This window comes from Amphiura filiformis, unplaced genomic scaffold (assembly GCF_039555335.1).
Source record: "Amphiura filiformis unplaced genomic scaffold, Afil_fr2py scaffold_68, whole genome shotgun sequence".
In the NCBI taxonomy this organism is placed as follows: domain Eukaryota; kingdom Metazoa; phylum Echinodermata; class Ophiuroidea; order Amphilepidida; family Amphiuridae; genus Amphiura; species Amphiura filiformis.
In genome coordinates this window covers 50,923-64,525 of record NW_027305532.1, presented here as the reverse complement: position 1 = coordinate 64,525, position 13,603 = coordinate 50,923, and the positions used below count along the sequence as shown (strand labels likewise).

The window sequence follows — 13,603 nt, the reverse complement described above, 5'->3', positions numbered from 1 at the left end:
TAGTTAAAAGTAACAAAAATCATTAAAAATATACAAAGTTGTGTATATTTATATTTATATCAGATTTATAGATTAGTTTTTAATGGTTAGTATAATATAAAACGCTTAATTACTCATCTAGCGCCCTCTAACGGTTTGATCGTTGTTTTGTTTTGAACAAAATGGCGGATTACAGTAGTTATCACGAGGCTTCACTGGTTACTGCAGAAAATTACCGATGGAAGGAGCTGACAATCACTACAGGTTGGTATTAAAGCTTGTAATATGAAGTAACATATTTTCAATTATATTCCATATCGACGTGTCAAGTTTGGCTACCTGATATGCCTGAGAGAAGCCCCGGGAGAGAAGCCTAATTTTTATATTTTTATTTTTTAAAGCTTTCATCATACTACAACTACTAGTACAAGGCGGTAGACGAAAGAAAGAAAGCCAAGAAAAAACCCAAATAAATAAATAAACAAACAGACTTTTAAAATCCCTCTTATTTAGTCAGCGAGAACAGTGGGAGAGTGTGCTTCGTCTACCGCCTTGTTTTCATCATCATTTTATGATTTTGTATAAATGATGTATCGCTCATTCTACAAAATCCGGTGCCAATCCACTAAAAAAATTGAAAAAATAAAAGTTGTTCAAAAAAACCTGCTTTTTGTGTTTTTTAAAAGTAAATGTATCACTACTTTCAGATGTAAAAAATTGCCAACACCACTTGCATATTTTTCTTTCAGGATGTCATGATGTTTTTAACATTAAAACTCAATGTAATGTTAGCTACGTTACCGACTATAAAATGGGCTGTTTTTACTCAATCCAAGGTCATAAAAAGCAAATTAAAGATCACTTGAGTGAAATGTAAAACAGATTTCACCATTTCATAGAAGTTTTGAAGATGCATAAATGAGTGTGTAACGTAGCTCACAGTAACGTAGTTCACTGGTTTTTAATGTTTTTAATGTGATTTGCTAACGTTAGAACGTTATGTCGGTTAATTCTAATATAAAATGGGGTTCGACCACTGGTAGCTTTCACATATTATTAGGAAGTACGTGTAATACAAGTGCATACTATAGAATTCTGGTAACGTAGCTCACCAATCTTAACATGGTCGGTCGAAATTTCAATGTTTACAACATTTCTATGCCAAAATGCTACAGCATCACGATTTTTACTGTGATTTTTAAAACCTATGAGTGTTTCCTTTCAAAAACCGCAAATTACATTGATACCTCTGTTTTACTTCTTTCCAATAACGTGTGTTAAAAAGGGTAACGTAGCTCACAGCGTTTTGGTGGAAAGTGCAATTTATTTTAGAATTACACAAAGACATTTTAATCACTAAAAAATAATGTTGATAAACAATATGATGGTGCGTTATCTAATTAAAAAACAACAAACATGTAAAGAAATCGCATTTATTCAAAGAAAATATTTAGGGTTAGATGTGACACTTGAGCTGTGGAAACGCATTTTTAGCGATTTTTGAGCCTTTGCAAGGGTTAATCAGGCTGAAGAAAGCATTTAAAGTATGGAAAACTATATATGTCCGAGTAGATCTCGTTGAGTTCTACCAGAAAAACAACATATTTGATGCCCTAAATGCTCGACAAAGTTTTTGTGGACCAAAGAATGGAAAAAAGGCTATTGGCACCGGATTTTGTAGAATGAGCGGTATGCATGACAACTTTAGGCATAGCCTAGCACCGGAGTTTCGCGCGATCGCGCAAAAAGCGCAAAAGATCACGATTTTGGGGGTCCATCGCGATTTTGGTGGTCCATCGTGAATTTTGAGAATTTTGCCAAACACACTACTTTTCAATGTAAATTCACCAATAATAACCTTTTTACAACATAACAGGCTTCCCGTTAGTGTGCGTCACTGCTAGCATTATTCATATCGCTAATTATAGAGGGCGCTATTTTGGTGATCATTATTTACGTTACGTCTTGTGACCTCGCGCGTGCTTCACCGGCGGCCATTTTTAAATGGAAAATTCACAGGAATCGCCATAGGGGTACTACATCGTGTTTTTAATGAGGATGCATGTGCTGGAGACTAATAGATAGGCTGAATCATTGAAGATGAAATATTTACGGACCTGAATAAAGTTACCCGACTCTCGTGGGGCGATCGATGCAGAAATTACGGCTGGCTGAAGTTGAAGGACTGCGAAGGTGAGTGAATTTTTGCATACTTTCCTAACTTTAGGCCGTTTTGCGATCCAGGGGTTACATTTGCGATCCACGAGGATTTGATTTTTGAATTCTCTGATATGTTTCTAGCTAGAACGTGCCCCCGCCGTAACGTTTTAGGTTAGCCGATTTTTTTAATAAAATTTTTAAATAAAAATGCCATATCACTCGCGCCGCCATTTTGGGTCATTTTAGCCAGATACTGCGGAATTACCCGGTTGTTGGCGTGGCTTTGTACGTTCGGGAGGCTTTTACTGCCTTAATTTCAAGCATAATGGGTTACTGTAGAGCATGAATATTGGTATTTTTATATGAGTAATTGAAATATTTACTTGAAATTATAAAAAAAAATCAGGAAATGTGATATTCTTATCTTGATATTTGAGGAAGCTTATGCTCTCTGTCAGTGTGTGTATCTGTATGCACGTGTGAATTCCCCCATTGAAATGCATGTAGGCCCTGGCCCATTGAAATACACGTACATGAATTGATTGGGAATGGTCATAGAACTGAATTGAAATTAAATGGGGTGGGGTGATGGGGTGGGGTGATGGGGGGGTGAGGGGGTAGGTGAGCGGTGGGGGAGGGGGTCATTAGATTCGACGGAGCCTACTGCACTTTTTTGCGGAGCCGGCAATGATTTTGTTGCAATTTTCAACCAGATTCCAAAAAAAAAAATTTTTTGGGGGGGCTACCACAATGGGGGGAGGGGTGGTGATGGGGAGGGGGTGATGGGGGAGGTCAGTGGTGGGGAGGGGGTCATGCAATGTAGTGCGTGTCATTAGATTCGGAGCCAACTGAACTTGTTTGGCGAGCCGGCAATGATTTTGTTGCAATTTTCAACCAGTCCAGATAAATAATTTAAATAAAATGATGGGGGGACGCAATGATCATCATGCTACCCCAATGGGGGGAGTTGTCATATTGTTTACCGGTATGGCTGGTTGGCCAAGCCAGATGGAGATGTAGTGGGAACAGAGGTACGATGACCCGGTGATGGAGGATTTGGTGTGTTTATTTGGGCTCTTGAAACATTTTTTATCGAATTTTTCCATCATTATGGCTTTTGGGTGGTGTGTTATTATGGAATTGGAGTTGAATGGTTAGGGTGATAGGGTTGTTTGGGTGTTCAATTGGGGTGGCCCCTGGAAGACAGTTCTTGAGTGGGTAATCACTAATCAGGTAGCCGTTAGTGGTGTAGCATGGGTCATCATATGGGGGCACCGACCATGATTGGGGAGGGGTACAAGGCATTTTTTGGCAATTTCCCTAAATATTGGATTTTTACAAATTCTGCAATCGATTGGGGGCACCCCCCCTGCCCCTATGATGCTACGCCTCTGGTAGACGTGACTAGTGGGTACGTGGGTCCAGATTCGGAGGGGGTGGTCGAGCCATAAATTAGGTAAATCAGCACAGACAACATTAATTGACAAGACGACAGCCAAATAATCATAATATTAATTCATTTATTGTTTCTCATTGTGTTTACAACAGCATGATTGAATAGCAGCAGCAGCCTTGTTATTAACAACAGCAAACTTTGGTCAGTTCTGAACTTCTGATGAGATTTTCCCTCTTTTACAGCATAAGACTTTGCAGATTTCATTAATTTACAATTGCAATAATATAATTCGAAATCGGTTACATTTTGTATACTTTGAAATCAATATGATTTGATTTGATTGGGTACAAATAAGGCCCTTCGCACTTGATTATTATTAGTTTCCTGTTTTCTGACTGGGTCCAAAATGGAAATTAATTATTTTATTTTTATTTCTAATTTTCTCCTTGAAAATAACTTGCAACTACTTCTACTTGCCATTTTCTGACTTTAATAATAATCAACGATAATGATGAATGAACAAAGATTACAACTCCACCTTCACTTTAAAATCAAATATTGTTGTGAAATAATAAATGCTTGCTCTTGTCAAAACGAGTCAATAGTTGCTTGTAATAGTTCAAACTAAATAAAGAAAATAACAGATAATTAATATTATTAATAATTAAAGTCACCTTGTCCCTTTTAAACTGAAGTGCGAAGGGCCTAATAATATTTTGATCTTTTCTCTATTTTTTAAAATCTGTTTACAGCATTTGCACAGCAGCAACAGCAAAATTCTCTTGGAAGAACTTGGAAGAATGCAACATTTCCTAACTTGACTTACTTTTTCAAGAGCTAAAAAGAATTGAAAAGAGAGTGCAAGATAATGATTTTAAAAAACTAGAAATTTACCATTGAATAGAAAGTACAGGTACAAATAGTGTTATGAATTTTATAATAAACATAAAATAATATTCCTGTTGTGATTGCAGTTTTATTGATAGAACATATATTTTACAAATGCCAAATCTAGGCTGCTTTGTAGCCTTAGTTCAGCCTGTTAGTACAGGTCTACCAATAAAAAGCACCCAAATTAGAACCCAGATTGGTTGTTTTTCCTTAATTCCCACACTATTTGATCCTAAGCATGCAAAATAAGTAGCTGGACGAAGCTAGTTCTTAGAATAACACCCAAATTGATACGTTTGGGTGCTTTTGTTCAATTATACCAGTAAAAAGCACCCAAAGAGGCTATTTTGGGTGCTTTTTATAACTAAATAATGGCAACTGAAGTTGGAGGAGCAGATGAATGATGTACTGTTTGTTGTCTTGCAGTACTACTACTAGTAAAATCACCCAAAATCCCACATTTGGGTGCATTGGTAATGCAGAAAATCCATAAAAAACACCCAAATTACTCAATTTGGGTGCTTTTTCATGTAATTTGGGTGTTTTTCGCATGATTTGGGTGCTTTTTGGGGTGCGGTAAAATGGGCGTGGTTGGGTTAACATCGGTCTCGGCAACTTTCTGACTTCCGACCAGTTTAGAAGCTGTCCTATAAAGGCTATAAAAACAATATAACAGGGAAAAACATTATTAATGTAAACATAAATTACACACATTACACTAGTATACTTAATACATGTAATACAGTGGTATATGGTCACAAAAAGTAGATACAGAAAGAGGAACGAAACAGGTGGATTTTGGACGACCCTTTTTTCCCCATAACTTTGGTATTCCTGGTCCTACAGAGGTGGTTGACCACTCATTTTAAAGCTATTTCAATTATCTATAGTAATAATGTAAAAAGAAAAGGTTTTAATCAACTTCAAAATTTCATGAAAAATGCTATCATTGCGTCCAGATAATAAAAGCCCCAAAATTTTGACCCACCTGCTGAGAATTGAAGTAAATTCTGCAATATTTGTAAATGCAACGTCAGGAAATCGTGCACTTTTTGCATGCTTTCCGAACGATCGCTGAGCTGATGGTGGGGAAGTCCCGATTGATTTGTTTACAACCAGTCCAAGCACGTGCCGCTAACGTGCGGTTAAAGGCCCATTCAGTGATTTGCTCATCCGGACGATCGTAAAAATCATCAAAATTCAGATTTTGGTACCTTTGTAATTGGCATAGATGTGCTAACATAGCCTGCTAGTGGTTCGGTCGAAAGCCGTGTATTTTAGACAAAATAACGCATTTGCATGATTCTGGACTTTTGATACTGACAGTACAAAAAGTCCGACTCGAGATCGAAAGAAGCTTACTCTCCGCCGTACCAACACGCGTTGCGTATTGTTTCTACTACTTATTACATCAGTAGCTACTATTTTAAACAAAATACACAATTTTAACTGTTTTTCATATTTGAATTGACCGTTAGTTTGCCTCGGTGACCTTTAATTGCTTATTTTGTTTTCTACTACAAAATTAAGCGTCTGTTTTAAATCAATTTAGACTCTACTTCCCCGTGTTAGAAACACTGGACTAGGAAGTTTTTCCAGTCGATTGGTGGCGCACTGTACGAAAATCTCGATTTTCTCGAGTCGATCTGAGTTGAAGTAGAAAACCTTTCTAAAACTTCTGTTTTTTGACTAATTTGTCGATGTATCAGGGGAAAAGTGGTTTAATGAAATTCTGTAGACTTATTCTTTATTTCTAAGCAACTCTGACAAATTTCCATTTTTTTTAATGTTCCTGTGAAATCACTGAAAGGGCCTTTAATGTTATTTATCACAACCTGACAATGGCGATCCTGACTTTTAGACCACCCGCGCTATATAAGGTACAAATTGCAAATTTATCATATTAAACTTTCGCAACAAGGTTAAACATGTTTTAACTGTACAAACATACCTTTTATTCGGCGATCCTGACTTTTAGACCACCCGAACTATATAAGGTACAAATTGCAAATTTATCATATTAAACTTTCGCAACAAGGTTAAACATGTTTTCAACTGTGCAAACATACCTTTTATTCCATCGAACAAGCTTTATTTTGTTCCAAAATTCACGTTTTTTATAGCTATTTTTGACGTAAAAGAGCTGGTAACAAAACCGGTGATGCCAGCTCCGAAGTTTTCGCGTAGCACAAGCGCTTGATGTACGCTCGTTTTGACGGTAATTTACGCTAGCGTATCATTCATTTTCAAGCGTGTTGCGCGTTTGACATCGTTTTACTGCGTGACGCATTTCTGCATTTATTCAAGATGGCGAATTTCTCAAAAACGTGATGTATTTTACCTCGTAATTTCCCTCATTACTTAAACTCAAAGCCCTGCCCTCTTTTACAATATTTTAGCTTCTTGGATATCATCGGAAACATAGATTAGTAATATTAGGTAGGTCACTGTATTTCTTAAGAATTTTTAGATGATTTTTACGATGAAAAAATTGATGTTTTAAGCTTCTTTTCAAAAATTGGTTTTAGCTTGTTAAAAAACGGGTAAAAAATCGTTTTTAGCTTGTTGGATATTTTTGCTTAATAGTTTAAAGCTTGATTCCTTAGATGAAACTTTTAGTTTAAGCTTGTTAGAATATTAAACCTTGATGAAATAGTAATATTTGAGCCCTATATAGCGAGGGTGGTCTAAAAGTCAGGATCGCCGTCAATTTTTAATATTTTAAGTTTATTTTCTCATAAATAATCTCACTCACTCACTCACTCATCAGGCTGTTTCACCCACTGCTGTGTGAAGCCCTCCTCCAGCATTTTCCATCTCCTTCTGTTCCTAGCCGCTGAATGGCGCTGATGCCCAAGCTGTTGTACTCATGAAGGTGGTGATGTCATCTCTCCATCGTCTTTTTTGCCTTCCTCTTCTCCTCTTTCCAGTCCTTGGCTGCCATTCTGTAAGTCTCTTCGTCCACCTGTTATCGTCAGTTCTTGATAAGTGACCTGCCCATCTCCATTTAGTTTCTTTAATCTTTTGCAAGATGTCTTTGACTTGGGTTACTTTTCTGATGTCTGTATGTCTGACTCTATCACGCATGAGAGGTGGAGCATTTTCCTTTCCATAGCTCTCTGTGCTGTTACCAATTTCTGTTCCATTTCTTTTGTTGTGGACCAAGTCTCTGCACCATAGGTCATAGTTGTTAGCACACACTGGTCATAAACTCTTCGCCTCAGTGACAGTAGTATGTTTTTATCTGTCAACAGTTCTTTATGCATACCAAAGCATCTCCAACCTGCCTTTACACGGATTAGGATCTCTTCAGCTGTGTTGGTATCCATTCTCAAGGTCTGCCCTAGGTACTTATAGTTGTCAACTTTCTTGATCTGGTGATTTGCTATTGTGATTGTTTCTTTTGTCTCAAAGTTTGTCATAAACTGTGTTTTTCCTTTGTGCATTTGTAGTCCCACATGTATACTTTCTTTGCACAAGCTGTTCAGTTGGTCTTCCATATCCTTCACCGATGTTGTTGTTAGTGCAACGTCATCTGCAAATCTAAGATCTGTTAACATCTCCCCGTCGATGTTGATTCCTTTTCTCTCTAGGTTAGACTTTTTGAAAACCTCTTCCAGTGCTGCTGTGAAAATCTTTGGTGATAATGTATCTCCCTGTCTCACTCCTCTCTCTATTCTCACCTCCTTGGAAACATCATTTTCTATGTGTATTTTGGCGATGGCATCTGTGTATATATCTTCTAGGATGCAGATGTAGTTTTCGTTTATTCCGCTCTTCCTCAGTGCATCAAACATATCCGTATGCTCTATGGAGTCAAATGCTTTCTGGTAATCTATAAAACCAAGACATAAATCAAGCTGGTATTCATTTGATTTTTCAATCAGTTGATTTATCGCCTGTAGGTGATCTGTGGTTGAGAATCTTCCCTAAAACCGGCTTGCTCTCTGGGTTGATTTTGGTCTAATGTAGCTTTTAATCTGCTTTGGATGATTTTTGTGAATATCTTGTATACATGAGAAAGAAGGCTGATTGGGCGGTAGTTTTTGATATCTGCTTTTTAGTTTTTTTATATCATAAATAATCTAGGTTTCCTTTATTAGTATTATTGTTACGATGAATAAAAGCAATTTTAAAGACAAAATCCAAATGATAACCCCTTTTTCGTATTATTTGTGGTAGCACGTGTTTTAGTTTTTGTAGCATCAACAACACGTTAATTTTAAAAAAGAAATGCGGAAGTGAATTTACGAACGAAAATTGCTCATGTTTTTGCACCTGTTTTTGACCACGTTTCGGACCAAAACTGACACAGAAATGAGAAAAATTATCATAGCGAACGGAGATGGAATATCACGGCGAAAATGCACTTTTATTTTTTTTAACAATCAACATTTGATGAGGTGTAGACCCGGGGTACGTGTGTATCGTCATAATCGTGAATTTAAATACTGGAAAATGCATTTTCACGCTTTTTGACTTGAATTTTCGCATTTTGCCGTTTTAAATCGAGCGAAACTCCGGTGCCTAGCATAGCCTAGTCCGAATAATCTAGACTCGCTTGCCATTCCTATATACGCCGTACCTATGCCATTTTGGATGTCAATGGGAAATACACACTTAACGATTTGCGCCGGTTAGAAACTTGAAAAAAAATCTTTAAAATTTCATCAATGTATATAAAAGTGGTACCAACCTTATTGTGCTTGCTAATTTAAGACTCGGTTGAAACAAAATTAAGGATCGAATGCATTTTAGTGTCCAAAAAGGCAAAATTATCGTCAAAGTTCATGAAATCGGCACCCTTGCGAAGGGTTCAGAATTGAATCGAACGAAAATATCCGATCTTTGCGATCAAAAACACAAAATTACAACTTTAAACATACTATTGGCAAAAGACATTATTACCAAACAAGAATAGAAAATTTGACATCATTTTCTCAAAATATTGAAGAAATTTGCTCACTAGACATCGAAAAAGCACGCAATCCAATTCCCGCTCAAACGCTGTGGGAAACTGAAAGTGCATAATCCCCACTAGAATAATCAGTCCCAGAACAAAATATTAATTTCTGACATGATCGTATTCTGGGTCTGAACTGTTTCCATATGAAATCTTGATGGCAAATTTAATTGGACAAAAGAAGCACATGGTTCTACTTGACAGCTTTTTAATTAAGCGTCGGAAATACAACCAATACAAGATACAACAGAACAGGCTTTTCCATACAGTGAACAAAAACAAGAAATGGAATCCAATGTTAACATATATCTGCACAAGCGACTGATAGCCTATCTTTAGTATTGATGCTTTCAGGCTTTAAATGATAGCAAGAAATGGAAATCGCCCAAAGGAAAGATTTTAATCGTGAAATTGATTGCCACATCTTATGGATTCACATTATCCTCCGGCGGAAATGTCAAACTGTCAATTACAACGTCTACTAGTGGACTGGTTTTGAAATCCACTCTCATCAAAATAATCAAAACTGTAAACTACAATTTTATCGAAAAAATTAAAAGAAGAAATTTCAATGATGCTTACCGATCGAGTCGCCTTGATGGTGTATTTCCGATCATTTTGCAACGTGGTTGAAAAATATTTCCAAGACACGAGTATCGCCATTAGGAATGGCCCGGTAACCTGGATAAAATTTAACGCAATCGTCCAATCATAGTTCACCTGAGTGATCACATGGTTTGCCGAATGAAACCGAATGAAGCCGAATGAACGGTATCGGTGTCGGAACAAGGATTGTTACTTGTAAACAAATCGTTTCGCCGGCACGTTTCAAGAAATTAAATTTTTTGATAATTAGTTAGAGATCGTTTTATTTTAACCTCTGGCATGAGAGATTGAGAATGTGGGTTTAAAAAGATAAGCCACTCTGTGTTCTCATTTTGCAACCAAAATAGGCTTCTCATAAAGCTTAAATTTGCGGGCATACTTTTTAATTTAATCCTCATAAAGTTATTTTTTTATTACTTCCGTGGTCCGAGCTGTGCGCCAAGCGTCCACTACTCCCACAAGCGTACACACAGAAATGACTATTCGGCGCGTATTATAAGGCCATGGGAATTAAAGTAGTAGATTTGCGTCGACCGCCCGCATGCTCCAAAACCTACTGCATATTTTTTCATTATTTGCAAAAAATTTCCATTATTTACCAGAAACAAGAAAAAATGGCTTGCAAACATAAAATCAGCAAGTTTGAAGTTGGTAAAACAGTCGTAAACCCCGTGAAAATGATTCTGCAATGATGTTGTTCACCCGTGTTGGCTGTTCACCGCGAGTCCTGGGCGTGTAGTTCAGTACAACAAGCATGACAGGCCAGGCAACGCCGATAGCCAGCAGCCATCTTGAAAAACAAAACCACATGAATATGCTAATGCCTGACCCCTGTTCCTGGGCCCCTGTTAAGGTCATAATTTCATTCATAAAAACATGCCTGGTCAATCCCAACCAATCCGAGCTACCGATTAAGACCATGTGAATGTGACGTGATTGGGTTCATGAATATTTAATGAGCAGCGCGATACTGCCTCAAACGGTAAAAAAGATGACGGGGATCACTAAAATTCCGATGCTATGCACTTTGCATGCTTTGTGGTGCCTGGCGTGCTAACCGGGTCCTTTACTTCTAACTTTGTACAGCGTGAATGGGGTAGTTCGTTTGTGCCTAAATAGAATAGAAATAATGAATTTAATGAATAATGAAAAAATGCCCGTGGGATTTCATAAAGTTCTGGACGCAAATCTACTACTTCAATTCCCATGGCCTAAGCAAGTTCGATAATTCAGAACAGAGTGCAAATCAGTGCATTGTGGGTAAAAGTTTGTAGGGATATATCACAGCCAGGCCTCACACAGTAATTCAATGGTGACGAACTTTGCACTTTTTAAAAAAACCTTTTAAAAAATTTTTTGCCAGATGTTGGATCTGATTGTCCCATAGAACTTTTATATAACAAACAAAGATAGTTAGAACCTACCTTGGAAGTACCAAAGTTGTAAATGACAATGAAATCACAGGAATTTCCGATCAGTCAAAGTCCATTCCCACAGCCGTCTATGGGAGGATTGTGTTATTATATCCTCAAGAATATTACCCACAATGCACTCTGTTCTGAATTATCGAATTAGCTTATTAGGCGACCTTGTCACTTTTACGCGATCGCAATTCACCAGCGCGTACATGGACCACGGAAGTAATAAAAATTAAATTTAGTTACCGTACGTGAATCACGCTATGTGGACCATCCTTCTGTAGGTATGCCAGGCAAACCTTAATTAACACATTTGCTAGTCAGCCAAATTTGCCTAGAACACAATACATATTTACATAGAAATTTAAAAGAACAGGTAGGTCAAGGATGCCTACATAAATATGTTGTCTATGGCCATGCGTTTTAACCTCGCCGACTTTTTGTCACACACTGAGTTTTGAAATTCGCGACACTCTTTCACCTTCAAATGCCCATATTTTTCAAACCATACCCCCAGCATGTTAAAAGTATACATTTTCTGAAAGGAAATTGAACAAGGAATCCAACAAGAGACTCAGAAACACTGTCAGATGTAAGGTTCAAATGCTACATTTATGTGAATGAGACAAAACATCAACTGACAGTGGTACAGGGGTATAATGTCACTAACATTTCTGTTTTACCCCTGCATCTTATTTTATGTCATTTTCTAATAGATCAGAGTAAGGGCTTTCCTGCAATATATAAATGTATGGGGGTTATCACTTTGGTAAAATGATACAACCCTTCAAAAAGTGACCAAAATAGAATTGATTTTTCTTATTGTCTTGGATCATGGAGGACATTGGCCTATCATATACCATAAAGCAGCTAACTATTTTAACTTTGTACAAAATAAAAGTGTGGATAATAATGTCAGCTTTCTTTTGATACCAAATTTATTGATAAACACTCATTTTTAAGGAAAATAGCAACATATTTGCACACCGACTACGAGGCTCCCAAAATGAAAACTTGGCTTACAGTTTTGTGCAGAGTGCCCGCTACCTCCACCACCCCTGCCTTGGCCAATTGGATTGAGTCCCATTCTATAGATGTTCAAGATATTTTACTGACACCTTTCCACAATTAATAATGGTGTTTTAGCTGTCATTTGATACCAAATTTACTATCAAATCTATTATTATTCCAATGATACATTAAAAAACTAATGACCACAGTGAAAAATGTGATGCCACTCACCCATTTTAGATGTCAAGTTCAAAGCACATGCCCCTATCATTAGCTCAAGGCAGTTTATTGTTTCAACTATTTTACAGAATAAAAGTTCAGATAACAATGTCAGCTTTCTTTTGATACCAAATTTATTGATATACACTAGTTTTTAAAAAAATTTCAACATTTTTGCACTGCGAGGCACCCAAAATGAAATTTCCCCATTGAGTTTGTACATAGTGAGCCGCTGCCTCATGAGCCGCTGCCTCCACCACCCCTGACTTGGGTCATTGGATTGAATGACATTCTGCTTCTGTTCAAGATACCTTCATGTAACTTTCCATAGTTCATCATTAATATGTTAGCTTTCATTTGGTACCAAATTTATTGCCATAGCTTCTTTACTTTCAAAGATATGCTCAAAAAACAAAATGATCATGGCGAAAAGTGTGACACCACCACCCTTTTTGGGTGTTCAGTTCAAAACGCATGGCCCTATACTATACTTCACTTAACCCAAATATATGATTTTTTATGGTGATGAGACACTCGCACATGGAATTTTAGAGGGATTTTGATAGCAGTTCCACATAGAAAAGCTGCTATCATCATGAGACTAAGATCTAGAAACACCACCGAAATGCGAAAATTGTTAGCTGAATCTTTTTGATGAAAGTTAATCTTTGACAAGAACTTTGCTACGGAAAGTGCTATGACAAAAAGGTTTTCAGTTTTGGCTTTCTTTACTCAAGGGCTTTAATTTGATATATAAAATGATGCAGTTTGATAGCAAATTTGAATTCAGCTGGCATACCTACCTTCTGATACTTGAGTGTTTGGACAAACGGAACGGTCTTTTGTCTACCTCTCTGTTTGTAAACAGACGAGGAGGTCCCTTGCCGAATAGGAAAGACAGCGTAGGACTAGACCTGCTGTACGGTCTTAGCCTTATACCGTACCTTGGACAGATAGTAG

At 37.2% G+C, this 13,603-nt stretch overlaps 1 protein-coding gene across 1 annotated transcript in view; it reads left to right on the top strand.

Annotated features, from left to right (window-relative positions):
* The first annotated feature begins 145 nt into the window (after positions 1-145).
* The window catches only part of LOC140144630 (nuclear pore complex protein Nup160-like), a 51,810-nt gene continuing 38,352 nt past the window's right edge, over positions 146-13,603 (top strand). Inside the window, exon 1 of the mRNA XM_072166443.1 lies at positions 146-243. Within this exon, the coding sequence (XP_072022544.1) occupies positions 162-243 (82 nt within the window). The 5' untranslated portion in view covers positions 146-161. The remainder of the gene's footprint in view (positions 244-13,603) is intronic.